Source organism: Spermophilus citellus (assembly GCF_964194105.1).
Source record: "Spermophilus citellus genome assembly, chromosome: 14".
Classification (NCBI taxonomy): domain Eukaryota; kingdom Metazoa; phylum Chordata; class Mammalia; order Rodentia; family Sciuridae; genus Spermophilus; species Spermophilus citellus.
Window position 1 is genome coordinate 71,209,799 of NC_138194.1, and position 27,878 is coordinate 71,237,676.

A 27,878-nucleotide genomic window follows, 5' to 3' on the forward strand; every position below is an offset into this window, starting at 1 on the left:
CTGCTGCTTCCTAATAGTGTCAATATGGTCCTAAGCCTTTAACACATGGGGCTTTGGGGATCATTTTGAACCAAACTATAGCAGGTAGGTAGTATATTCAGCATGAATACACTGGATAAAGGGGTGATTCAGGTCCCAGGCAGGACAGAGTGGGATGGCACGAAATTTCATCATGCTACTCAGAATGGTGCACAGTTTGAATTTTATGAGTTGTTTCTGGAATTTTCTATATAAAAATTTTGGAATTCAGTAGACTGTGGGTAAATGAACAGAGAAAGCAAAACCAATATTCCTGTCCACCTACCATTTCCAGATCTCTCCAAGTCAGTATGTTTACCTCTGATATTTCCTTCCTCTGTAATTGGCAATCCTACTAACTCAAAAGCTTGAATCCTCCAACATCATTTTTTCTTTCTAGGAGCCTCCAGAATACCCTCTGGGCTCTGTGTGCACCCATTTTCCATTTGCCTCCAGAGTGATGGTTTCCTAAAGCAGATCTGATGTTGGCAGTGTGTGGCTTAAAGCCTTCCAACATTTCCTGGGGTTTTGTTTGTTTGTTTTAAAGAAAAAAGTTCAAATCTTTTTCTAAGGTCCTTTCCACCCCTGTATCAGGCTCCGGCCTATTCAATCTCACATCACATTCACTTGGATTCTTTTTCTCACCAGGCCCTTGCTCCAGGGCTTTCTTTCATTTTCTGGAACTCTGAGCATCTTCCAACTGAGGCACTCTTTATTCTGACTGGTTTCTCTCATATGGACTCTGATCTCAGCATGAGGAACCACCACCCCTGGTCTTGATCCGATAAGTCTGTGCTCCCCAGATTCTTGTTAGTTCCCATCTCAAGGGCCTCTTACAGCTCCAATCCAAGCTTTTAGGATTGAATTGCAATAATTAAAGTGAATTTCATTACTACAAAAGGATACTTCATTATTCCTCCAGTGACTATTGGGGGCCTATTTATTATGTGCCTGGTTAAGCTCTGGACTTGGCCTACCTACTGGATTCTACGTGCTAAATTTTACATACATTGTCCTTTGGTGTACATTCTACACATTATGTAGGATATAATGAATACTAAACCTTTATGTTGTGTTATGTATACTTTGCTGTGTTAAATAGAATATGCTATAATCTACATACAATAAGTAATATATATAATTATATGGCTAATTATATGTACTACAACGTTTCACCATAAGAATTTAGCAAACATACATTGAATAAGTGAATATGATATTTAACACCGTATTCTATTCTAGGACAGACTGGTCATTGAGGATTTATTCTTCTAAACTCTTCACCTTTCCCATCCCTCTAGGATGGTTTCCTTCTTTTACCTCCTGTTCTAGTTTCTTTGTACAGATAAATTCAGAAGCTTATCCAAGTCTGAGCTCTAGGTCTGAACCCATATGGACTTTAGAGTGTACCAGAGAAAGAAAGGCTGAATATTGGGTGGTGGAATTGTGGAACTAGTCAAGGCCACTCCTGGGCTGGGAGGGAACCCTGCCATGACTCCCACATCACCCAGGGAGGGGTCCTGGATGGTCCTGGTGATCTTTTTTTTTTTCCTCTTGAGAACAAACTTCAGAGAATCATGAAGTTGCAGAACTGGAAGGGGTATTATGGACAGGGTGTGGCCCAATTCTCTGAAATCATAGGTCCCATTCCCCAAACCAGCCAAGATAGGGCACTCACTCTTCTCCTGAATTCTTGGTGGCAACACTGTCTCCCCAGTTTCCTTGTGTCCAGCTCCACTGCTTTTAGAACAAGTGGCCAGAAAGCTTGTGAGCCCCTTTCTAGAAAAGAAGGGAGGGAGCAAGGGAGGAAGGAAGGAAGGACAAGTACGTGGGTGGGTGGATTATGCGTGAACGGATGGATAGTCTCCTGGGAACCATAATCCAGGCAGGCGGGGTTGTGTCCCTCCCGGGACCCTCCTCTCGCTGCTGGCTCGAACACCCAGGCCTGCTCCCGAGCACTAAGGAAGGGGGTAGAGAGAAGGGATTTGGGACCGGGTGGGGGGAGAACTGGGAGGGAAGAGGTAAGGGGAGGTGGGGAGGGGGAGGGCCTCAAACCAGAGAGGAGGCGCAGCAGGCGCTGAGGAGCTCCGAAGCGATGTCGCTGCCGCCACCTTCCCTCGGGCCGGGGCTGCGCCGCCCGGGCTGAGCCACAGCGCCAGCAGCTAGCCGAGTGGCCGCCCGACAAGATCACAGCGGGAGGATGGGCTGCGGCGGGAGCCGGGCTGATGCCATCGAGCCCCGTTACTACGAGAGCTGGACCCGGGAGACAGAGTCCACCTGGCTCACTTACACCGACTCGGACGCGCAGCCCAGTGCCGCTGGCCCTGACACTGGCCCCGAGGCCGGCGGCCTGCACGCGGGTGAGTGAGCCTGCAGACCCACGCCTGGCCGCGGCCCTGGCCATCCAGAGAGAAGCCGGAGGAGTGCAGGCAGCAGGGGAAGCAAAGGACCCTTATGAACCGATGGGGGATGGAGAGGGGGACAGTGACAGGACCTCCCCACTCAAGCTGGGGTGTGGGATCGGGTCAACAGGAGCCGCTTACATAGGGCTGAGCTAATCCCCCGAGCTTCCCACGGACCCAACGCTTCTTTGCCTTGGCCAGTGCATGCGCCGACCGACCGGGGAGGGATGGGTGGGAGGATTTACCCATCTGGTCCATACACCTACCTCACAGCCCACACCACGTCTCCCACCCGACCCGGTTTGCCTTTGCCTAGCTCTGGTCCAGCTTCCTCTCTGGCCACCTGCGTACCCAGTGGTTTCATCCACTGGCCACCTGGCCCCTCTCCTTTGATTTATAGACAAGACACGGGAGTAGGATCGCCTGGGTGGAGTCTTCTTGTTGCTTCCCTAATCCTTCCTGTTGGGCTTCCAAAATCAGGGCCAAATAAATGCATGCCTACCCTATTACTTTAACTTACTTTTCAGGCAGTTATTTAACAGTGCAGAACTTCCTTCCCTACCCCCTGTCGTCTGAATATAAGACAGGGCATAATTTTTTTTGACTACAAATTGAATACTCTTACCTAGGTCATTCTCCAGCCACCAGAAATCTGATAGAAAGATTTGCAAAGAACTTTCTAGTCCAGTCACAACAAAGGATTTTTTTTTCAAGCAAACTCTAATAACTACAGAGATGAAAACTGTTGCTATGTATTAAACTTTGATCATAAATGTGTTGGTGACACTAAAAAGAAAAAAAATCACTGCTTATTACATGGATGATGTCAAAAGCCAGATTGATATTTGGATTTAAAAAGTTTTGTTTTCTGACTGCTTTATATAGGCATTTTTGAATGATGAAATTTAAAATTTAAAAATAGGGTTAATTTGAAGCATGTGTATTTTAGGGAGGAAGAAAAAAATGTAAACTACTTTTGAGACTAATATCGCTAAATCAATGCCTCTTAAATTAAGAGCTGCCATGTTAGCTGTGAGGATAGGACTCTCCATCTTTTAGGACCAATGCTGGTTGTTTGTTTAAACAATATGGGGTTGGCTGTGTTGCCCAGGCTGGCCTTGGATCCTGGGCTGAAATGAATCTCTTGCCTCAGCTTATTTAGTAGTTGGGACTAAGGGCATGTGCCTGGCCTGGCTCCTTTTTCCACATAAGAAAATTCACACCTCACCCCACCCCCACTTTTTTTTTTTTTTTTTTTAACTGAGAACAGTCTGTGAAAGCTGTCAGAACACTGGATTTCTCTCTAAATTTCCTGACTCAGAGAAGCAATCATAATGATTATTTTGTGTGCCCAATGCTTTCATCAAGTTCCCAGGTGGTGTGTCGGTCACATTCAGTGTCAAGATGAAGATAAGACATGAGCCTCTAAAGGGACTTGTACACTTTGGATGTAAAAGTATTTCCCAAGGAAGTAGTGGTACTTCTCTGCAGAGTTCAAGGCCAGGGCTGCACAGCAAGGAAATAAGACTGAAAAGATCTGGCATGAAAAAACAAAGTACAGCTTCAGAGAACGGTTGCCTTGGTGACTGGCCTTGTATGGTGTGAGAAAGAGAGGGGGGCCGAGAGGGAGGGAGGGAGGGAGAGAATGGATGGGAGAGTTGTTATGGACTGGATAAATATGTACATATATGCTCCTCAAGTCTTTCCTAACATTTATTCACTTATTTCTCTGCCATCCTAACTCAGATCCCATCCATCAGGAGATCTGATCTTTGCAACAGGTGGGGACTGGGACAGGCACGCTGTTCATGGAACTTTGCCAAACATGGGACAGTCTTGCCAGGCAGACGGTCCCGAAGATCTGCATCATACCTAGGATGGATTCAGCTGCCGCTCCAGGACAGTACTCTAAAATTGGCCAGACTCTTAGATGGGCAGCAACATTTCAATTCCCTAGAAATTCCCATCAGCCTTGGAGCAGAGGAACATTTCTGAAGACAGAGGTTGAGCCGAGGCTTCCCTTGGAGTGCACTGGTATTCTTGGGGTTCTCTGGAAGAGTGGCTTGATTCCTGTGGCTTTTCAGCCTGGAAACTGGTCATCTTCAGTCAGTGGGACATCTGAGAGAACTACAAATCTCCTGGGTTTCTGCCACCCTGGGAAATTAGCTTGGATTCTTCCCCACCCCCTTTCTGCTTCACCTAGTCCCACCAGTGCTTTAACCATGAATTTAATCCCATTAGGGGACACCTAATGGACCTTGGTGACTAGGTGGTCATAGGAAGCTAGAAGATCAGTTTTTCCTATTCCTAGAAGTCCATTTCTGTTGGAGGGGGGACAAATGGAAGTACTGGATTCAGGAGAGTCCATATTGTTAAAAAAAAAAAATCAACCCAGTCCAGTACAATGGTTTTGCAGTGGATTTTAGAGCTAGGGAAGGTCTCTGGAAGTAATCTACCCAAGCAAATGGACTCTTGGTGAACTGTCCCAGTCTGCACACTACCTCAACCACTTCAAAGCTCTTACTTAACTTCTGGTACCCTTAGTCCTCAAGAACCCTTTCTTTCTGGGCCCCAGTCACTCTCTCCTTTATTGTCAAATTGAAATCACCTTTCTTCTGGCTACCTTAACCTCAGGATCATAGAAGGTAGGGAATGGACCTAACTCTTCTTTGTGTCTTCTATGCTTAGCAAATGTGTGACACAGGTTGGTGTCTCATGAAGATTTTCTGAATGAGCAGGTGCTCTGTCCAAACCTGCCCTTAATTCCCATGAGCTCTTCCTAGATGCCCCCTCTTCACTATAATGCTTGCTGTTCAACTTCCCCACTTAAATCTGTTTAACCTCAGTCCCTCCAAGTACCTTTCTGATCCCATAGCTCCTGTTAAAACAGAAAAGCCTCTGCCCAACTTTATCACACTCTGCTGAAACATCTGGCCCAGCCCCAAAACTCCATAGGTCTCCACACCCCAACTCCATAGCCATGTCTACTGAAAAACTCCAGTAGGCATATCTGCTTTGAAATTCCACTTTAATTTTTCATACTTTATCCAGATTGAGGGTGTGTCATATGACAGTGTTCAGTAAAAACTTGTTGAATTAATTCTGTACTTCACTGTGGGGAGGGGAGCATGTTTTCACTTCTATGAAGGAAGGAGTGTCTTGTCTCTCCTCCTCACTCAAAAAGTGATCCTAAGCCCCTGGTCCCTGTTCTTGGAGATCGTCTCCACTAGCTAGCATAACTGAATTAAATTTTTAGATTTGACTATTATGTAGGCTAGAATTTAAAACTTAGCTGAAGCCAGTGTCTGATATCCATTATGTCTCTATTACCAAGATCAGGCTCTCCGTCAAAGAAGGAAATTAAATGGGTCTGACATGACTTAATCCTCATAAAATCAGTTTGCTGGACTGAGTTTTACTTCTGTTGTCAGATGGGAATCTCCAAGGAGAAGGGGAGTCTGAGGTTGCTGTGACCCAGCCTTGCTCAGCCATTCCATACATTAGTAACTTCCTAGCTTTGTCTCACTTTAATTGCAAGTCCCTTTTTAAAATTTTCACATATTCCCCTTAGGCTTTTCTCTAATATCTCCAGAGAATACAACATTTCAAATTATAATCGTATGAAAATTCCCTTAGTTTAAGGAAGTTTGAAGAATTAGAGACAGCAAAATGATTTACCTAAATAAAAGTTAAATAATATGACAAGCATTTAATAATTACTATTAGCTAACATTTATTGACAACTGATCAGGGGCCAGGCAGTGTACTTGGCAGTTTATGTCAATCATATCATTTAATGTTTACACCCAGGATAAGATAGGAACTGTTACCACCTTCCTTTTTACAAAAGGGATTGAGGTTTAGAGTTGAGTAACTTTTCCAGCTCAGGACTGGGATCCAACTCTGATTCCAAAGCCCACACTCCTAACTACTGCCTTTCTTGTTCATAGAGATTTGTTATAAAATTCTCTGTTGGCAGTTAATGGTACTCAAAAGTTTAGTACATCCTCTAGATGGTCCAGTCTCTCTCTGACCACACAATTTTCTCTGCATTGTCCCCGAGATATCCCATCTATATCTCTTCCCTAGGACAGGGGGTCTCCCCATGCCATTGCAGAGCATCTTCCCTGCGATTTCCACCTGGTGAAATCTGAATTTATATGATTAAGTCTTGAATAATTAGCTCCTTTCAATCCTTGAAGATGCTTCCCACCTCCTCTAACCTCCTCTAGGCCAGACACATGCAGTTCCTTAATCATTTCTCATGTCTCTTGTGGGCCTGACCCTATTCCTATACACATACCACTAGGTTTGTCAAAGTCTTTCCAGATACAAGGGACCTAGGGTAACTCCAAACTCTGGCTGTCAGCTCAACAGCAGAGGGCACTTGGAACATTCTAAAGTGGCCACAGAAGTAAACTCTCTCCTCCTGCAGGTAAAATCAGGTTAGGATTGTTTTTCTGTTCTTGTTGTTGCCATATTACCTTGATGACTCACACTAAGCTTGGGTTTTTTTTTAAAACCCTTAGATTTTTTTTTTCTAATTCAATTGGAGTTCTGTGACATTAGGGACATTGTATTTTCCCTGCTATATTCCCAGCACCTGGGACAGTGACTGGAATATAAGTGGCACTCAATAAATATTGAATTAGTTTTTTTTTCCCCCTGTGAATCTTACATCAGAACTATTGGTTTCAGTAACCACCAGTTGGGATTTTTGAATTTTTTCCTGTTAAAATTCAACTTGTTAGTTTCCCTTCAGTGTTTAAAATTGCTGATGTTGATTCATGTTATAGTGCTATAAAGAGAATATTCCATGTTTATTTTTTCCCCTGTGTTGACAGACTAAAGATGAAATACATTTGCTCTTCTGTTCCTTCAATAGACATTTGGCACAAAGATAAAGTCAAGAAACATATCTTACCTAAGAGGTTAATAATGCAGGAGACACAGACACAAAAGTGGACACACTTCAGGTCAGCATGGAACTGGAACAGCATGAAGGGGAAGTGTTGGAGGTGTCAGAGGACCAAGCAATTTATTCTGCCTGGGAAGGAGGTAGTGCATGTACAGACATATGCAGGAGCCCAGCTCAGGAAGTAGGTGTTTGAGCCCTTTCCTACTGGAAGAGGTTGAGGAAGGCAGCTCAGGTCATGAGAATGCCTTGGCTTCCTGAGGGACAACCCCCACCCCTTCTATATAATACTTACCGCTTGTGGTTATATTTTACAAAACTTAATGACCAATATCTGCTACCCTTAAGGATGGCTGTCAGGTTAGGTAAGGGGCCTTTTCATTCACCATTGTATCCCTGTGTCTGGCTATGGTATCATCTTAAGTGAGCTCTTTTGAAAAATCTCCTAAATTTTTTTGTGTGTCTATTTTTTTCCTGTAGACCTCAGAGCTGATGAAGTCTTTTCTCATCAGTTCCATCTGCTCATCTTTTTTTGGGTTCTTGTCCACATGATTGGTTACATAGTCAGAAACGTGTTCCATCTGCCTCATGCCCCTTTCCAAACACCAGCCTTTCTGTTATAAGGGTTGTTTTGCAAAAATCACTAAAAGAAACAGGTGGCAACCGTGCAGTTTATGAAGTTTTAGAAAGTCTCACTTCCTCATGGCCCTGTCTCCCAGGCAGAGCATCACAGCCTGCCCTGGGAGCCCAGGCACGGCACTCACCAGATCATATTGCCCAAGCTTGCTCGTGCTTTGCCTGTCCAGGTAGGCTGTGAGCTCTTCCAGGTTGGGGATCACCTTACCAATGTCTGCATGCCTACCATCTACCACACATTTGTTGAATGGCTATGAAAATGAGTAAATGGATTAATGAGAGAGCTATGCAAATGAAGCTTGGTCTGTCTCTTATAACCTCTCTCCTCTCATCTTGGATGTTTTTGCCTTAGACATTTGGTCCATTAAACCTTGCCTTTGTTGTTTACAAGAAAGGCAATTCTGACTCAGATTATAATCTGAGATGAGTTTAAGGTGACTCCATGGCTGGGTATAAGAGCTTCCTAAGTGCATTTCAGAAACCCTCTGATGGTTGAGGACCTGGTAGGAATGAAAGACTCCTCTCAGACATCTAGGGGTCTTTTCCTGGCCTGCCCTGTGCTCAGCAATGCCTCAGACTGGACCCCTCAGGCCCTGCTTTCACTCTAGGGTCTGTGCCCTATGACCCATAGCACCTTCCTGCAGATAAGACCATTTGGCTTATTAGAGAACTTGGGTGTCTGAACCTGTTGGTCTTGGTAGGCATTGCCCGCAGCCTCTACCTATTTCCAGCAGTCCAGTTGGATTCTGTTGCAAAATTCTGTCCCCGCCAGGACTCCCACAGAGCTTCTCTGGCCATTCTGAGCACCACCTGGCTCCCATCTAAAGTGCAGATTTGATGGGTATACCCTGTGCCTTAGTCCAAATTGTGATCTAGCCCTTCTAGTTTAGCTACCAGGACCCCTTACTTCTTCCCATGTTCTCCTCCCCCTCTGCCCCACACCTAACCATCTCCATCCAGTGCAGATGAAATTCTTTTAGAATGTTGCTATGGACTGAGTTGTGTCCACCCCAGCTCCACCCAAAATTCATACATTGAAGTCCTGACCCCTAACATAACAATATAACCTAATTTGGGGATAGTCTTTATAGCAGCAATCAAATTAAAATGAAGTCATTAAGGTTCTACTCCAATACAACTGGTGTCCTGAGATTGGGCATATTTCCTTGACATTTAGAGTGAAATAGCTTTTATTGATTATCTACTATATGTGAGAATTTTCCTTTTGGATACCAGTTCACATTATTCTCCAAAGTAACCTCATAAACCATTGTTATAACCATTACCTGGATGAGGAAACCTTAGTTTCAGTGAGCTTCAGGAACTGAGCAAGATCACCCAGCTAAGAAGTGAAAAAGCCTAGATGGGAATTCGTCCCTCATTTCAAACCCAGGCCATGTCCATTGTACTGAAACTGCTAAACATGCATTTAGTACCTTCCTCCACCCATCTGTCTGGTGTGGGAGCCTTCTGCCAGTACTTCCAGGGCTGAGAACATGAATTTGCAGCTCAATGGCACTTAGGCCACCTCCTCGCTGTGCTAGTCTCTGCAGAGCAGGGATGCTCTGAGAATCAGCTAGATCCCAATCACATGGGGTGCCTGGTAAAGATGGGCAGAGTAACATAGTCTGGTTTCAAATGCAATACATGTTCCTTATAAATTTTCAAGAAGTCTAGAAAAACATGCAGGAGAAAACACCACCTCCGTCAGCTTCTAGGCTTCATCCTTCAGATCCTGCACCTGGTTGTAGACTTACATGGTGCATTTGATGTGGGTGATATTTAAAGTTCAGGAGGTGTGGGGAAATCTCCCAAAGTATTTGGGAGCTCAAGGGTCAAGAAAAAATACTGTTTTCTCCTGGGTTTAGGAAAATATTTGGAGAGAGCAGGAGCCAAATTCTTGTTTGAATGGAGGAAGATCAAGGAAAAAAAAGGCCCTGGATAAGTGAAGGGACTTTTCTCCCTTTATTTTTTCCATACTGAGCAAATGTAGTTGTATTCAGCTACTCTCTGCTGACAGCAGCCAGAGGCTGTGAGCCTTATGTGGAAAGGCTCTAGGCACCATTGGCCAGGTACAGAGTCAATATTTATTATGATAAATACATACTGTGTGAATGTGGTTCCTCTTATGCCACCTCAACCCCCTGAAAATGGGTTTGGGTTTGTGCTGAGCATGCAGTCTTATATTCTATCCAGCAGTTTTCTGGAATGTACAATCCCTTTACAGATGTTGAGGCACAGCCTTTGCATGCATGCATGTAGGGGGTTTGGGTGTAGGGACCAGTTCCCTATCTTAGTTTCAAATGCCCATGAAGTCAAGCAGGTTGGCTTTCTAGTATTCCAGCTGGCCTCACTCCATATGCACTGTGTCTGTGTGTCCAATTGACTAAGTATGGAGTGTCTGCCTACATCTTGTCATGTGGCTTTTGTGTAAGGAAGTAAAACCAGAAGCCTGAGTAGGTTGTTCTTAATCTGGCTCCATCTGCTTTCCAAATGGTACAAATTTTTCCAAGATTCTAGGATTAGGTTCCCTATTAACCTTCATTGGTGGCAATATTGTGAGTTTTGGTTTTTTCCTCTATGTCTTCTTGGGCATTTTGGTGGGTAGTTAGGCAAAGATGAGTCAGTGGCAGCTGGCCTGATGTCCTTTGGCTGGGAAGTCCCACCCAGAATCTTTTGACCTTCTCCAAGCCATTACACTATGCTTTGATGCAGCCACAACCCCAGGACCATGCCGGATCTGGTCTTTCTAATTAAACTTCCCACACTTCCTCACTAATGAGACAGTTTCTCCTTGTTCATTTCAGCCTCAAGTCCTCGGGTGTCTCTCTGCTCTCTTAATCCAACACTATCCAAGCTACTTTCCTTGGAGGCAGGATAGTTCTTCAGTTAAGGAATCTGACTTAAACAATGGACAGTTATCAGCTGTGTAAACTTGAGGTTTCTTAGTTTTTCTGGTTTCACTTCTCACTTAGTAAGATGGGAATCATAGAAGAATTAGTGCATTCACAAATATAAAGGGCCCAGAGTTTCAGTGCTGCCCCTCCTAGTAGCCAGGACCCTTTGCCTCCATGGGTGTGACTGTGCTCATCATGCCAGTCTTAAGCCTTGGGTCACCCTCCCCCTCTGCTCCATACATCCCTGTTTCTGAGCTGTCTGGAACTGCTGGAAAGGGTCACATGTGACTACATATCATAGCAATCCATGTCCTAGAAACTTAGGGGTCTTGCCACCTTTGGCAATTCTACTAATTCCTTATTAATACACTGTGACAATCCCTATGTTATCCAAGGCTAACTTATTCCTTCCCCTGAATACCAAAATAAATCAAAGACATGCTACAAATTCTTTCTTTCTAATCACCTACTATGTATACTTCTTGCCTCTTCAGAGTTTTAAAAACATCTTTAACCATACTTCCCTGCAACCTAAGTGGAGGGAAAGGATTCTAAGTGCACAGATGACGCTGTCCCTTGTAACCATAACGAGGACCTCATAGGCAGCTCCATTTGGGTGCCAGTCTCCTCTACATCTCCACTGGCCCTCCCTGAGCCCACCCCCTTCTTTGGACCACTGCAACAGCCTGCTCCCATTTGTGTCCTTGAAAATGCATTCTTATAGCACAGGAAGGACCATCTTTTAAGCACATTTATCACGTCCTGTCACTGTCTTGTTTAACACCCTCTAATAGCTTCTCTTTCTACTATAGGTGGAATGAACCCCAATACCTCTCCTTGTTCTCCAGAGGCCTGCCTGACTCATTCCCTGCTGCCTCTTCAGCATTGTTTATTCTGTCCTCTTTCACTGAGAGTGTTCTAGCCACACCGAGTCCTCTCTATTCTTTGAACACAGCACGTCCTTTCCAGTTGCCAGGAGTTGGCAACTGCTGGAATACGCTTCCTCTCCACAGGTCAGGCCCCTTTACATAATTAACCCCATCTCTCCCTTTGGCTCTGGGTTCAGATGTCACCCTCTCAGTGACACTATCTTGCCCAGTAATTGTCTGGTTATTTTCTTCCTAACACCACAGTCATTATCTTGCTCTTTTATTGTTATTTCTGAACTCCCTCATTCCATGGGGGCAAGGGCCCAGTGCACTCACCCACTGTTGGAGCTCAAGTGTACAGCACAGTACTGAGCAAAGAGTAGATATTTGTTGCATGGAGGGAACCTTTCTCATGTACCATATTTTATTTGGCTGCACGAACAGAAGGCAAGTTTAGCAAGTTCATAATTTCCACCACAAGTTTGGAGGTAGGCTGCTGCTCCTGATCAACGATGCTCTCCTGGACCAGGCCCCTCTGTGGCTCTACAGTCCTTAGTGGGTGGATTTCACCCTCGTGGCTGTAAGATGTTGCATCATCTTATTTGAGATAGAAAGAACCCAGTAACCTTGGCTTGGTTCTCATTGGCCAAAATTGTGGGACATCCTGCTGGCTGCAAAGTAGTCTAGAGAATCAAGACTTGTAGCTGAGCATGTGCCATCCTAAAAGCATCAGGGTCCTCTTGGCAAAGGAGAAAGGGAGAGAACAGATACTGGGTAGAGATTGCCAGGAGGGTAGCTGCATCATTCATCCTAAGGCTGTGATCTGAGAGGAGGTAAGATTAGCAGGATCTAGAAGTAGAAAGGTGGGGAGGGAGAAGTCTGCTAACATGATTGCTGGTATTAAGATTTTGCTTTAGTAATAATATGTTTAATAATAATGTGTGAAATGAGTACTGAAAGCAAACATAAGCTATACATTCACATGTTACATGGCTAATACTGAAATATTTCTTAAAATAATGCAATAATACCCAAAAGACTTAAATCATATAGAATGGTCTTTTGGCCTTGGACTCTGCTCTCTTGCATGAAGTGAGTGGTAAGCATCCCTTTGATTTCTGTTTTCCTCTAAGGCTAATGTCAGCCAGAGACTGGTATGAAGCTCATATTCTATGGCACCAATGTTCCAATTAGAACATTTGTGGAGGGTCCCTGTGCAGCTTGTCATACTGCTGCTCAGCCTGGGAGCTTCTGTGGGAAAAGTTGCGGACAGCCCATTGGCAAATTTAAAAGAGTTGACAGTGTTTCTTGTGGAAGTTAAAAAAAAAAAATCATCCTGCTGCTGCCTCCAGGGTTTGTAGACTTCAGCATAAGAGGAAACCAAAGGGTTTGTAGAAAACAGCAGGGCTGTTTGGAAAACCAGTCACCATAAAACAGGGCATGGCATTGGTTACAATGAACCTGAAATTGCCTGTGTACCTTTCAAAAGAGGAAGGATTCAGATTTAAGCACTTTAATAAACAATAAATGTGTTTGAAACCAAGTCCTCATTAAGTTATTACCTTCCCAAGGACATTCTGGCCAGTGTTTATAGCTGCCAGACTCAGACCTGCTTGCTGGGCTATCAGTGATGTATGAGTGCAACCTCTGCCTTCTGAGGATGGCTTCCATGAATCAGATGCTTGGTGCAGGCACTGAATATTTATTACCTCCGTTAGCTCCACCTTACAAAGAGGGGTGTCCAGGAGGTAAGTTGACTTGCTGAAGTGCAGACAAGTGGTTGATGGGGTTTAAACCCAGGTCTGTCTCATTCTGAGCCAGGTGGCCTTGGCTGACTGCTAACTCTGCTTCTCATTGTCTTTTACTTAGACATTTGCAATAGCTTTTGGACTGTTCCCACCCCCATTCACGCCCACTCCAATCTCTTTCACACTGTTGCCTGGTGAACATTCCTGGACCAAAGCTGGGACCATTGTCATGCTGCTCTGCTCAAAGTGTCATGATTTCCCACCTTCTACAAAATGTGAATGTGCCTGCCATTTTAGGCCTTCTTTCCAGCCTCCTCTTCCACCAGCTTTCTGCAAATCCTCTCCACTCAGCCTGACTGGGGCTATTCTTTGAAGCACTCTATCCATCCCACTTCCTGTGCCCCAAACACCTCCCAGTCCTGCCCTTCCAGTTCAGTGTTTCCTTCTAGCACGCCTGTTAGGGTACTCATTCTGTTTTGAATTTTCTCATTTACAGCTGTGACTTATCTTTGCTGTCAACAGATATGCTTTTAGAGTTGGTTAACAGAATCTGATGGACACCTACTAGGGAGAGCACCAGGGAACACCAGCTGGGAGGGGTGAGGGGCGTGGCTGGGGCGGAGGAAGTTGAATGGCTGTTGCAGTGGGGTCCTCAGCTGATCCCTGGGGGGGAGCTCTGGAGCTGGCATGACCCTTCAGCAATTGCCATGAGGAGCCAGGCCATTCTACCCTACATCAACCAGACACTGGATGCAGGCGGCCCCCAGCAAAAGGATAAGACCCTGAGTGAATCCACTTCCTTCCCCACAGAGCTATTCCTAGAGAGACACTCAGCTGTAGGCAAGTTGAGGTCAAATCTGCCTGCCTCCTGGCACCCCCAAAGTGAAGGATCTGGTGTTGGAGGTGGCAGGGAGACCCAGTTGGGTGCTACAGAGGACTCTACAGGCAGGAAACACCATCACCATATTCACCTTTCTGCTTCCCCAATAGCTCCATATTGCCATTCATCAGGGGAATCTAAAAGGTGAGGCAGGACAAAAAACCTGCATGTTTAACAAGTTCTCTAGGCCAGTGAAGAGACAAGCTTCACAGGCCGAGGATGCCATGAAATTCTGAGTTTTTAAACAAGCTTGCAATGCTGCTGCTGCTGTTGGTTCATGGACCACTCACAGGGATCTGAGGTCCTAGATCAAGATTGGCGAACTTTTTCAGTAAAGGCCACATGGCAATAGGCTTTGTGGGCCACATATATTCTCAATGTTGCTATTTTTAGTGTCAAAGCAGACATATATGATGGATGCATGAATGAGCATGTTTGTGTTCTTGCCCGTTCCTGTGCTAGGTGACTGTGAGGCACAGCTAGATTAAGAGTCACTGTCTTTGTTCTTTTCTTTCACGCTGCCTTCAGCTACAGAGTTTGCAGGTACTAGTCCCAGCTCTCAAATGTACCTGCAAATAGCTCAGCACATGCCTAGTACTCCATGTCTGTAAAAGGAACCAGGAATGAAGAAATGGGATAAACTTATTCTCATTTTGAAGGTAGTCTTTAAAAGTCATTAAATCCTCTCTGATATTAGGTCATTAGAGATTTCATTATGCAAATTATGCTCTTGATTTGGGAAGAATATCATGCTATCACTTAGAGGAAGGCAGAGGGCGCCTGAGGATTAATTTCATCTCCTTCCTGGTTCTCAAAGGAGCTTTCCCTGCAGAAAAATTGGGACTTTCCTGTCCCTTCAGCCCAGGTCACTGTTGATCAGTTTTGAGAGAAGCTGCTGTGGCCTGAGTTGTTTTCCCAGCTGACCTTGATTCAGACAGTCCTCCTTCTAGCTGCCCCTGGGAGGCATGAGGAGATGATTATTTCCCTGTGTCTGTGCTCTCCTCACTTTTCCTTAACTCTCAGTTCTTGCCACAGGCTGGAATGCCAGGGTCGAGGGTTTTCAGAAAGTCGCTGCACGTCTGGTTGGTTCCGAGTCTGGGCAGGCAATGAATGGGGTTCTGTTATGATGTTTGCTTTTCTGAATCAGGTGTTCCTTTGCAGAGGTGGGGGGGGGGGCTGCCAGCCATTACATAAGTCTTAAGAAAATACCCAGTGAACTTCCTAGAAAATGCATCGTTTAAATGGAATCTTCTAAAAATGTTAACAAAGGGACCCAGAGAGTGTGTCCATACTCTTTAGCCCCCACTTTTTTCTTTTGCACATGAATCAAAGATCCAAACACTGACTATTTTTGGGACCCCTCTAAATCATATTCATATGCAAAAAAGTGGAAAATGTAAGAAAAAGTTACAGGAGAAGATGATTTGAAATGATAGCTTCATTTGAGAAGCAGACACCATCTGGTTGCAGTTGCTCAGTGCAGCTCTTGAACCCCTCATTCATAGATAGCCTCAGGCATTTATTGTGATAGCATTTCAAACTAGCATATACAACTTTAATAAAACTATACCATGTATTTCAAGCATATACACTATACATATGTAAAGTCTGAGAAGTGTATAATGAACCTGTGTACCATCACCTAGCTAAAGCTATTGACACATGGCAAATCTTATTTTATCTCTGCCTCTATTTCACCAATTGGATAAGTTTTAGTCAAATTCTAGCATTCATATAATTTATCATAAATACTTCAGTATGAATAGCTAAGAGAAGTTAGATTAGACCATATGAAATTATTATTTTTATAGATTCATACAGTGTAATATAAGCAACCTCATATGCTTCAACCTAATATACAAATGTAATACCATTTCACATCTCAAAATTAACGGAAATGCCTTCATTCTTTGATATACAAATTCAGTCAGTGTCCACATTTCTCTAATGATTTCATAAGTGTTTTTTCTACAATTTATTTGTTTGCTTCAGGATACAAACAATGCCCATTCATTGTATTTGATATTTTTCTCAGGTTGCTTTTAATTTATGGGTTTTCCATTTCCTCCCTTCCTCTTTCAATTTACTTGAATAAACTGTTGTTGCTTTTGTAGAATTCTGCACCCCCTCCCTTTTTTATTTTTTTTTTAAATTTTGTTGACTGCCATTTCTATGGGGTTTTTAAAAATGTCCCAGTATTCAGTTAGACAGAAGGAAAAATTTCAGGAAGTCTATTGTAGGAAATGGTGATTATGGTTAATTACAATGTGTTGTACACTTGAAAATTGCTAAGAGTAGATTTTAAAGAATCTCATCACAAAAAAGTATGAAGTAATAAACATTAATTAGCTTGATTTAGCCATTCCACAATGTAGACATATGTCAAAACATCATGCTGTATATCATAAGTAGATACCATTTTTTTAATATGTCAATTAAAAATTTAATTGAACAAAATGTTCCACATTCCCCGTAAACTAGTGATTAGAACTATAGGCTTGATGAGGTTCAGTTTTTTTTTGTTTTTTTTTTCTGTTTTGTGTGTGTAGGAAGACCTCATGGGTGGGATGAACTCTTTCCTTTGTGACACACCAGGAACCACAAGGTACCTGGTTATCTCATTTTATTTTTTTGGTTAAGATGGCCAGATATACCATCTGATTCATCTATTGCAAAGTTTCATATCAGCTTTCTACCTAATGGTTTTAGCAGTTATTGATAATCATTATTTCATTAATGATCACAAAATTGTGATATTCTAACATATCTTCAACAATTATGTAGATTCCTTTATACTATGCTTGATCTTAGTCAGAAGGCCAAGAAGCAGTTGCAATTCTTTTATAAAGAGCAACTTTCCTCATTGCACTGAAAAGGCTGAGTAAATGTCTAATTGATACTTCCTATAATTATCAATTCTCAGTTTCTTCCCTAGTACTCCAATGACAAGTAAGGTATTATGAATTCATGGATTTAGTATGTTTTAATTCACTGCACTTATTATTATTATTATTATTATTATTATTATTAATTTTGCACTCAAATTGTCCTGTCTTTTGCTAGTGGAAGCTCCTCAGTTTGACTCTTTACTCCTGTTGCAGAACTCCAGTAGTCTTTCCCCTGTGGTATGTTGTATTCCTCTAGGCTTTTATTTTTCCTGGGTTAGACCTGAAGTTAACCATTACTTTTTTGGAGGTTGGGGAGAGGGGTGGTACCAGGGATTGAACTCAGGGGCACTCAACCACTGAGCTACATCTCCAGCCCTATATTGTATTTTATTTAGAGACAGGGTCTCACTGAGTTGCTTAGCACCATATTTTACTGAGGCTGGCTTTGAACTTATGATCTCCTGCCTCAGCCTCCCCAGCCACTGGGATTACAGGTGTGTGCCACCATACCCGGTTGAAGTTAGCCATTTCTTTAAGGAGCCTCATTCCTTTAATTGAACTATGATATTTAGATGCCACAACCTGGGCTCCGGGATGTCTGTTGCTACTGGTTTGGTTGTCATTTATATACCTTTTCAGTGAACAGAGCTAGGAACAATTTCTTCTTTTTTAAGAAGAAACATGTTTGTGTTAATGTATTGATAGTGGAGATTCAAATTTTTCATCTTTAAAAAATGTGTATTACTAAAATCCTTGATTCCTACCAACCATTATAAGTACTTATTTGCTTTATGTTATATAGATAACAATTATTGAAAATATCTAAAGATTTTTAAAAATTTCTATCCTTAGGGTAAATCCTAATAGGAATATACAGTTACATTACTATTTTTTTTCCTTATGGTATTGAGGATTGAACCTAAGGATGCTTTTTCCTCTGAGCTACATTCCCAGTCTTTTTTATTTTTTATTTTATTTTGAGACAGTCTTGCTAAGTAGGTGAGGCTGGCCTTGAACTCATGATTCTCCTGCCTCAATGTCCTGAGGCTCTGGGAGTACAGGCATACACCACCACATCCATGTAGGTTACTATATTTTAAAAATCATTTAAAATAATTTCTTGCTGTGTGGTTAAGCCATTAATTTGCCACATGTAGATTCACTGATTCTTTTTGCTTTTTTTTTTTTTTTTTTTAGAAAAAATTGTTGTTTCTTTCATTCAGTTTAATTTTATGTTAGTCAAACACTTCCATGGTTCCCATGACAAATCTATGAAATAAACTGCATTTACAAAGTCTAGCCTTCATCTCTGCCTCCTCCTCTGTTCTTCTATCCTCTTACAGAAATATATTTTTAAAAAGAAGTAGATACATGCATACACACAAAATACACACACACATATAATATACATAGTATATACATATATTACAGTTATATGTACATATATATTCATATGTCCTCCCTTAAGTTAAAAGGTAGCATACTGTCTCATTGTTCTGTACTTTGACTTTTTCATTTAACAATCTATCCCAGAGATCACCACAAAGCACTATATAGATAAGTTCCTCACTCTTTTTGTAACTCCATAGTTCCCAATTGTGAGATAGATCCTAGTTTACTAATTTAGTTGCTTACTGATGACCATTGGAATTTTTCCAGCCTTTTACTCCTGTTTATGTGTCCTTTCATCTTTACCAGTGTATATTTAGGTAGATTCCTAAAAAGGTTATGACAGGGCCAATGGCCAAATGCAAATGTAATTTTGCTAGATCTTGCCAAATTCCCATCAGCATTGTACGAGTACATGCCTGTTTCCCTACAGCCTAGCCAACAGCATACATAGATTGTCAAACTTAGGGATGTTTGTCACTTTCATAGGTGAGAAATTGTTAGTTTTAGTGTCCATGTCTGTGAGTGAGGCTGTTGGCATTTCATGTGATTATGGGTAAATTGCTTCCCCGCCCCCCATACAATCTGTTCACATCTCTAGGCTTGTTCTTTTGATCATATTCACTGTTTGCAGATCTTCATCCTTTGAGGATAACCGAGATGTTTTGAAAAGTAAAAAGCCCCTAAGGTCATTCAGTGAATAAAATTGCTGGGGCTTTGCTGTCAAATGGAGCAGCTGGGCTGGCTGGGCATCTTTCTGTCAGCACAGTTCCAGGGCTTCTCCATATGGTCTTTCTGCATGGGCTAGTTCAGGCTCCTCACAGTGTGGTGGCCCCAGGGCAGTTAGACTGTTTACATAACCACTCAGAGCTCCAGTGCAGGCCTCAGCTAGCAAGAGAGGAGCTGCCTTGCCTTTTATGACCCAGACTTAGGGGTCATGTAGCATCACTTTGCCTATGTTCTCTTGGTTACAAGCGAGTCACAAGCCTGCTCACATGCAGAGGGGATTTAGATTCCAATTGACGGAGGCATGGCAAGGTTCTACAAAGGCATGGCCGTTTTAAGAACTGTGAGTGATCTGAGATTTTACTCTACAATTAACCTGTCATTGTCTCATGGATGCCAGATGAGACATGAAACTCCTGGGTCAGAAACAAAGGACTATAGCACAACAAACTTCCTGAGTATTAGTATATTTCCCTCACGTCTCACAGGGGTAAAGCAGGTGGATTCCTGCCTAAATGTTACAGATTTCTGTTTCAACAATCACTGAAACTCTCCACATAAAGGTACTGGTGACCCTTTGAAGAGTCAGTGCACATTTCCCTTGACCCTTCTGCAGTTTACAGCACCACGTGTCTGGCCAATATCCTCTGCCCACCACTTCCTCCCCACTTTGAAATCTACCCTCTCCCATAACACTGTTTCTTTCCCACCTCTGATTGTGTTTCGTCTGTCTCATCCTCCTTTCCTGGCTCCTCTTTCCTGGTTCCCCCATGCCCCTCCCATAGGTCTATGACTATTCACATCCTTTTCCCAGCCCCCTTTCCTTATTCATCAGCTCTCTCTTGGTGAGCTCATCCACTCTGGCTCTCCCTAGTAGATGTCTCCCACTGTTCCTCCTCCAGACTCTAGACCCTCATTTCCAACTACTTGTAAGATACCGATTATTATCAGCCAGGAGCCTCAAATTCAACTTATCCCAACCAAGTTAGCCTCTTCTTCCCCACACCCACCCTTCCCACTTCCACACACCTGCACTGGATTAATGGCATATATAGTCTATAAGATAGCTGAAACATATTGTAGCTTTCTTCCCAGAACAAAGTATATCACTAGCATAGGAGCATGCCTACCTCAATATACTTTCCTTAGAGTTTAGTAGTAGGATAATACTGCTATTTCAGCTACTTTCATGGTTAAAATATGAAATATTGTGGATCTCCTAATTGTATACATTTTTATGAATTGGATTTCTTTCACACCTTCCAAATATGTTCCTCTCTGCCTAGCAATCTTTGTCCCTACCAGTTCCACTTTTTTTGGGGGGGGGTGCAGAACTGGGGATTGAACTCAGGGCCTCACACATTCTAGGCAAGCACTCTACCACTGAGTTACACCCCCAGCCCTTTTTATTCCGAGAAAAGTTCTAAGTTGCCAAAGCTAACCTTGAACTCTCAATCCTCCTGCTTTAGCCTTCCAGTAGCTGGTATTAAAGATGTGTACCACCATGCACCCTGTTTCCTTCCTTCCTTTCTCTCTTTAGTCCTGCAATTTCCTCCCACTTTTTGTGCAAGTCTAACCCTAAAGTCAATCCCTCGGCAAAGCCTTCCTAGGCTTTCCCCACACAGAATCTTTCCCTTTTAAATATTATCTCCACTCAGCAGGTACAGTGGTGCACGCCTGTAATCCCAGCAGCTCGGGTGGCTGCAGGAGGATCATGAATTCAAAGCCTGCCTCAGCAAAAAGTGAGGCCTTAAGCAACTCAAGTGAGTCCCTGTCTCTAAATGGCTGCAGATGTGGCTCAGTGGTCAAGTACCCCCGAGTTCAATCCTTGGTAACCAAAAAGAAAAAAAAAATATTTCCACTGCTATAGGGTTAGTATGTGTACACAGGTCTGCAGAAATTGTGTCTTGCTAATTGTCTTTCCCCCATGAGAGCTTACAAAAAATAGGAATTTCATTCATGTTTTCTGAGATTGGCAAGTCAGTTAAATAACTACTTTGTGATCCATCTTACATTTTAATAATGATCTGTTGTGGGGCTACAAAACTATGGGATTTCAAACATGTCTTCATGGACAGTTTGCTGGGTAGTTGGATGGCTGTACAGATGTGTGGCCATTAGTTTATGAATGTGTGAAAGTCTTGCTCTCTGACCACAGTCTGCATGGCTCCATGACTAGGTATTTGAGAACTTGGAAAGCCTTCCCTTTGCTTTCCTATGAGTTATATCATCACTTCCTCCAAACATTCTGAAGTGGATTGTATTTTCCAAAGGGGAGCCACTGGCGTTGGTGTGACTACAGCACACACTGCTAACATTATGTATCCCTACGCTTGCTCAAGGGCAGTATGGTTCCCTTGTCACAAAGAAAACCAAGAATGTCCCTGTCATTTTCCAAAATCCTCCTCTGTTAAGTTGGTAATGAGCACAAGGGGAATAAAACTGTGAGCACAGAGGAGAAGGTGAAAGAAAAGCTACAATTAAGTCACGTTCCTCAGAAGCACTTCATAGCTTCTGAGGAATCATGGAGATCAAACTCTGAAATTTTTAGGAGGTCATCAAGACAAGAGTTTCAAGGCCCTGCCTGAATTCTCAGTTTATCAACAACAGAACCAAAACCAGAACACATTTCTGATCTGTACACTGACTGGAAATTTGTCTTTTGTAAAACCAATACTTGTGTATTCTACTTACTGCGGGCCTGCCACTCTTCTACCTGTATAACAAAACCCACTTGGATACTTGTGATAACCTACGAGGTCAGTCACCCACACCTTGCAGATGATGCTGCACAGCTGGTAAGGCAAAAGCCCTCTTTGTCCCATAGTGTTTTTAAAATAATACCTGCCCTCCTCAACACTGAGGTGCAGATGAATGATGTAACGTACGTCAAGGACTCAGTAAGTGCTTCATCAGTGCCAGCTATCATGACTACATGACATGTCCTCCTGGTGCCCCCTCCCCCCTGCCAAAATTCTCCCTTGCATCTAGCATGGGGATTCATCTCCTTTCAGTTGTCCTCCATTGATCACCAGAGCAAGTTCTCCATTGTTTGCCTTTGAATTAAATGACCACACACTGTCAGTGCAGGATGAGGACATGTCCTGAGGAAAGGTCGTCTTTGTCCACTATCTTTTAATGACTCAGAGTTTAAGCTTCTACCACCCCACTTCTTGCTTGCTTCTTAGAGTGCACTTGCTTTGTTCTGGAACCTTTGTTTCTGCCAGGCTCCGATCTTGAAATGCTGCAGGCCTGCCCTTGGTTGTTTTGTTACAGCGAGTGGAGAACAAGAGGGACAGGTGATGGATAAAAAGGAGAGAGCTAAATATGCACACTTGACAAAGCATCAGAGAGCCCTGATTCCTTATTTTGATTCCAGAGACCTTCTTGATTCAGGATTAAAATGAAGATGTGTGGGTGGAAAGGGGACCTGAAGGCAGATACCCTGTTTTGGAATGGACAGGGTCACTAGTAAGGATAGTCTCCCAGGGCCAGTATGTTAGGGAGAGGGAAATAGTGATTTTACTGTTGTCCTGAAAGATTTTCTATTTTTTAAAAATGATTTAAATAAATATATTTGAATGCATCTCTGGGTTGTTGAATTTGTTCAAATCCAATGAACACATTAATCATTAATTAGGTGCTTGTGCCTCTTTGAAAGCCTGGTAATAATCCTCTTAAAAGGAAATTGTACCTATTTAATTTCTTTGTGTGTAATGCTGAATACAGCATCTAAACTGGATTTCTAATCCACAGTGCCCAAAGTGACTTAATGTGGTACAAAGGACACATTAGCATACTTTAAATCTAAATGGATTCTCAAAATACACACCTTCCTGTTTAATTCTCATGATTGACTCATAAGACAAATGAGGAAACTAATTCTAATAACAGGTGAAATGTAGTCTTTTGCCTTCGTGGATTACTTAAGTCCACCATTATGCCCCACTGGTTCTGTGTTTACTTTGTTAGAGGTAACTTTTAATTTTGTTTGCTGCAGGTTTTGCTTTTCCATGATAAAGAAATAGATATTGTTGAAGGGCTTAAGAGACTAAGAAAGCCCAAATATAAATGGGACTTTCAGGGCAGTATTCTCACTGTTTACCCTGAATGGAGTGAATTTTGGGGAGCAATTTCAAAATGCTAACCTAGGCAACAGGGATTGAGCTCTAGGCCAGCTTACAGTCTAGAGCAGTGCTGTCCAACAGAACTTTCTGTGATGCTGGAATATTCTGTTTTTTTTTCCCACTATCCAGTACAATATCTGGGGTCTATGGATCACTTAAACAGAACTTGTGCTGCTGAGGAAATGAGTTTTTCATATTACTTATTGTTAGTTTAAATTTACATAGCCCAATTGTGGCTAGTGACAATCATATCAACACAAGTAGAAGAAGAGACAGACAACAAACTGATTCACACAATTCATTACTTGTAATTGCTATAAATGCCATACAAAGGAAGAGTTCCACTTTCCAGGTATTGAAGGACAGCCATTGTGATTGGCACCTCATGACAGCAGTGAGGAAAGGAGCAAGGACTAAGGCCAAGGTGAAGCTGAATCACACAGGATGCTTGTGTCATGATAACATGGACTTATCCTAATAGTAATGAAAAGCTTTAGAAAGGTTTTAGGCAAGAAAGTGCCTTGATCCAGTTTTATTACATCTTTTAAAAAATGTTATAAATTTATACTCGCACAAACCAAAAATATCCTCGAGTAGCTTCCTGGGTAGGAGGTGACATATTTTGAGACTTTGCATTTCAAAATTTTCTTCATGCCTTGTACATTTCACTGGTATTTTGGCTGGGTATAAAAGTCTAGAATGAAACTTATGTTTCCTTAGAGTTCTAAAGGTATGGTTTCATTTCTTCTGCATTCCAATGTTATCATTAACAAGTCTCATTCGGATTCTTAATTCTTTGTATGAAGTTTATCCTTCCATGTTCCCATCCCCTGCTCTGTCTCCATGAGCATTAAAAGAAATCTAATAGCCTTCAATTATGGAAACATTTGTCTTAAGAAAATTAGAGTACTAGTCTAGGAGAAAAAAATAACTTATATTTGCTCTCCTATTTGGGGGGAGGCTTCCTCAACATTATCTCTTAAACTTTGTTAAATTTTTCATTTCTCCTTTAATTTACAATTCTTTTTTTTTAAAATAATACAATTTATTTGGACAGTTTTAGGTTAACATATGAATTGAATAGATAGTACATTTGGACAGTTTTAGGTTAACATACAAATCTTCAGTACTATCTTCAGTAATTTACAACTCTTTTGGAATTCCTTTTTATAGTATCCCATTCTCATTTTTCAAGAAGCATTGTGTTTCTGATGATCATATCAATTAGATTTTCCTTATGGTGTTTGTTTCTTCAACTTTATTTCCCCCCTTTTGTTTTTCTGTTTTTCTTTTATTTGGAGGCTTTCCTCAAACATCTGGTGGCCTTGACTGTTTTATCATATTTAAGGAGAGAACACCAAGATGTTGGTCAGAAGGTCTGGTATGAGGTTGGGACTGGAAATCTGTTTTCTTCACTGCAGGGTATCTGCTGGTTCATTCCTTTCAGGAAACTTGATGTCTGTTGTTTTAGGCCTTTGGAGATGGGGCGATTAGATTCCACGGAGAAGACTCTTCCAGTTTCCTACCCGGAGGGTGTGTGACTAGTATCTGAACATTAGAAAACTAGTATCTAAATATTCCATACAGTGGTCCTGAACTCAATTGCTCAATTGCTCTAAGTGATTCTCATTTCAGAAACTGTGACCAAAAAACCAAAACTAAGTTCTTTAAGGATGGAGGAAGGGCAGTCATTCAGATCCTCTGAGTTGGGAAGAGAATATGAAGTTCTAACTGCTATCTAAGCAGATTTTGCACAAATCCTTTCTCTCTCTTCTTCCAAAAATATCTAGTGCCTCCGATTCCCGAGTTCCTTGGGGACATAGGGATATAAACTATGTCACTTCTCTCCCCTTTTCTGCTTGGATTCAGCTTTCAAAGCACTATCTCATCTCCTTTCTGGCTTCCAAAACTGTGTAGCCTCTCTTCTCTTTGTCCTTGTGGATTTATGCCTTTGAAAGTTTTTCTATATTTTGTTTTAGTGGGATTTGAGAAACAAAACTAGTTGCATTTGCAATTATAAAATTTGTCATTTCAGAACTGGAATTCAATGAGTCCATTTAAAAAATAAAAAACCTCATTTTTAATTGTTTAAAAAATGGATTTGCTGGTTCTTGGTGGTTTTCTTTTTTTATACATATAGTTATTTATTTTAGTTGTAGTTGGACACAATACTTTTTTTTATCTATTCATATGTGGTGCTGAGGGTCGAATTCAGGGCCTCACATGTGCTAGGCAAGCGTTCTCTACCACTGAACCACAACCCCAGCCCCTGCTTGAACGTATTTTTCTACAAAATTCAATTCAAGCCCTAACTCCCAGTACCTGTGAGTATGACCTTATTTGGAAACAGGGTCTTTGCAGATGTAATCAAGTTAAAATGAGGTCATACTGAATTAGGTGAGCCTTAAACAGATGACTCATGTTCTTATAAGAAAAATGAAATTTGGACACAGAGGGGAGACAGTCTTGTGAAAATGGAGGCAGAGGTTTGAATGATACATCTACAAACCGAGGATTGCTGGCAAGATGAAAAACTAGAAAAGAGGCAGCACACTTCCTATCTTGCCCACCTCTATTCAGCCCTCCTATTAGGGTGGCACCTGGAGAACTCAGGAGACCCAGGCAAGACAAGCTTCCTTTAAGTATCCCAACCTAGACTTCACACAAGAAAAGCACAGAAAAGTAAAATTTGTCAGAAAAGTAAATTTGTCAGTGAGTCTGCCTGAATTACCTGAGCACTATTCTCAAGTTTGGGTTCTGTATCAGCTGTGCTGCAGCCTTTTCCTGGGAATTGTTAGTCCAGGATTTTTTTTAAATTATAAAATATATATTCATAAATTGCTGTTATATAGCAAACCATCCCAAACTGCTTATATTCCAGTTTTTCTTAAAAAACTTTGTTTTTACTTTGTTTAAAAATTTTAATTGACATAAAATTTGTGCCTATTTATGGGGTACAGTCACTAAGGGTAATTAGCATTTCCATCCTATTAAAGTCCAGGTTCTTTTCAGTATAAATGACTAGGCTTTCCTTTGCATCCACTTCTGCCATCTTAGACCTCTCCTTAGAACTCTGCTCTTGTCTGCTTCTGCTTCTACATGGGACAGTATATAGTTCAAGACAACTTTTCTAGATTGAATTTTAAATAATTTTCTGCTAGTTTTGGCATATTGATATTTTTCTGTTTTCTTGGAGGCTGGATCTAGAGATTGAACCCAGAGGCTATTAGCCACTGAACCACATCCCCAGCCTTTGTATATTTTATTTTGAGACAGGGTCTTACTAAGTTGCTTAGAGCCTTGCTAAATTGCTGAGGCTGGCTTTGAACTTGGGATCCTCCTGCCTCAGCCTTGGAGCTGCTGGGATTATAGGCATTGTGCCATTATGCCCAGCTTGGGATATTGATCTTTGGCTTTTCCCCACCTTCAGTACAAAGAGCATTTGACTAGCTTTGACAAATGGATCTTTCAATGAAAATGGTTTTTGGTGAATAAGAATTTGATAAAATGTTGCAGAATTCAGACATCTTATCCAAGGAAACCTCCTTTGCTCTAGGAAAGCAGTATAAGGTCATTAGGATTAGGTAGCCTGAATTCTATGCTGGCATGCTTCTTACTCTATGAGGCAAATTTCCAAATCTCTAGTTTCCCTGTAAAATGGGAACAATAATGCCACCTTTACAGGTGTAAGGATCAAATGATTCCAAGAATAACTTAAATGGCTTTCAAAAAAACTACAATTTACTTTGAAATGTGTAATTAAGTTTAGTTAAGCTATTCCTTACAGCTCATAAGCTGTCAATAAAGCACAGTTTACAAAGGAGAGACCCACACACAAACTGGAAATCCAGAAATGTTGATTTAATACATCAAATAATTTTGTTTTGTAAAAATTTAAATGCAAATAATTGGTTTTAGTTGTAGGAAAATACTTTTGCTTTTTTTTTTTTTTTAATCTCACTTTTGCCCACTGGATTCTGATTTTTGAGCATGATAGTTTTTTTTGTAAGAGTAACACCAACATTAACCATCCACTATTGCATTGGAAACTTTCAAGATGGGAACTGTGTGTACCACATAGATATAAATTTCATCATTTCCAGCACAGAGCCCCTGCCTTACCCAGTGATGGGTGAGTATTCCATTCTACCACCCTTTCTCTCCTTAAATGACTCTGAAATCTTCACCCATGGGGCCATTTTGCCTTCACATAGTTCAGAGATTTATTTATGTGTCCTTTCTCATACCTCAAGACTACTAGAGGAGTTGTTACCAATTTAGCCTTTAGAAGACAAATGTAGGGGGCTGGGGATGTGGCTCAAGCGGTAGCGTGCTCGCCTGGCATGCGTGCGGCCCAGGTTCGATCCTCAGCACCACATACCA

At 41.9% G+C, this 27,878-nt stretch overlaps 1 protein-coding gene across 1 annotated transcript in view; it reads left to right on the forward strand.

Moving 5' to 3' along the window:
- Positions 1-2,063: 2,063 nt before the first annotated feature.
- The window catches only part of BAALC (BAALC binder of MAP3K1 and KLF4), a 68,193-nt gene continuing 42,378 nt past the window's right edge, over positions 2,064-27,878 (forward strand). The window contains exon 1 of the mRNA XM_081266661.1: positions 2,064-2,378. Coding sequence (XP_081122787.1) covers positions 2,219-2,378 — 160 coding nt within the window. The 5' untranslated portion in view covers positions 2,064-2,218. The remainder of the gene's footprint in view (positions 2,379-27,878) is intronic.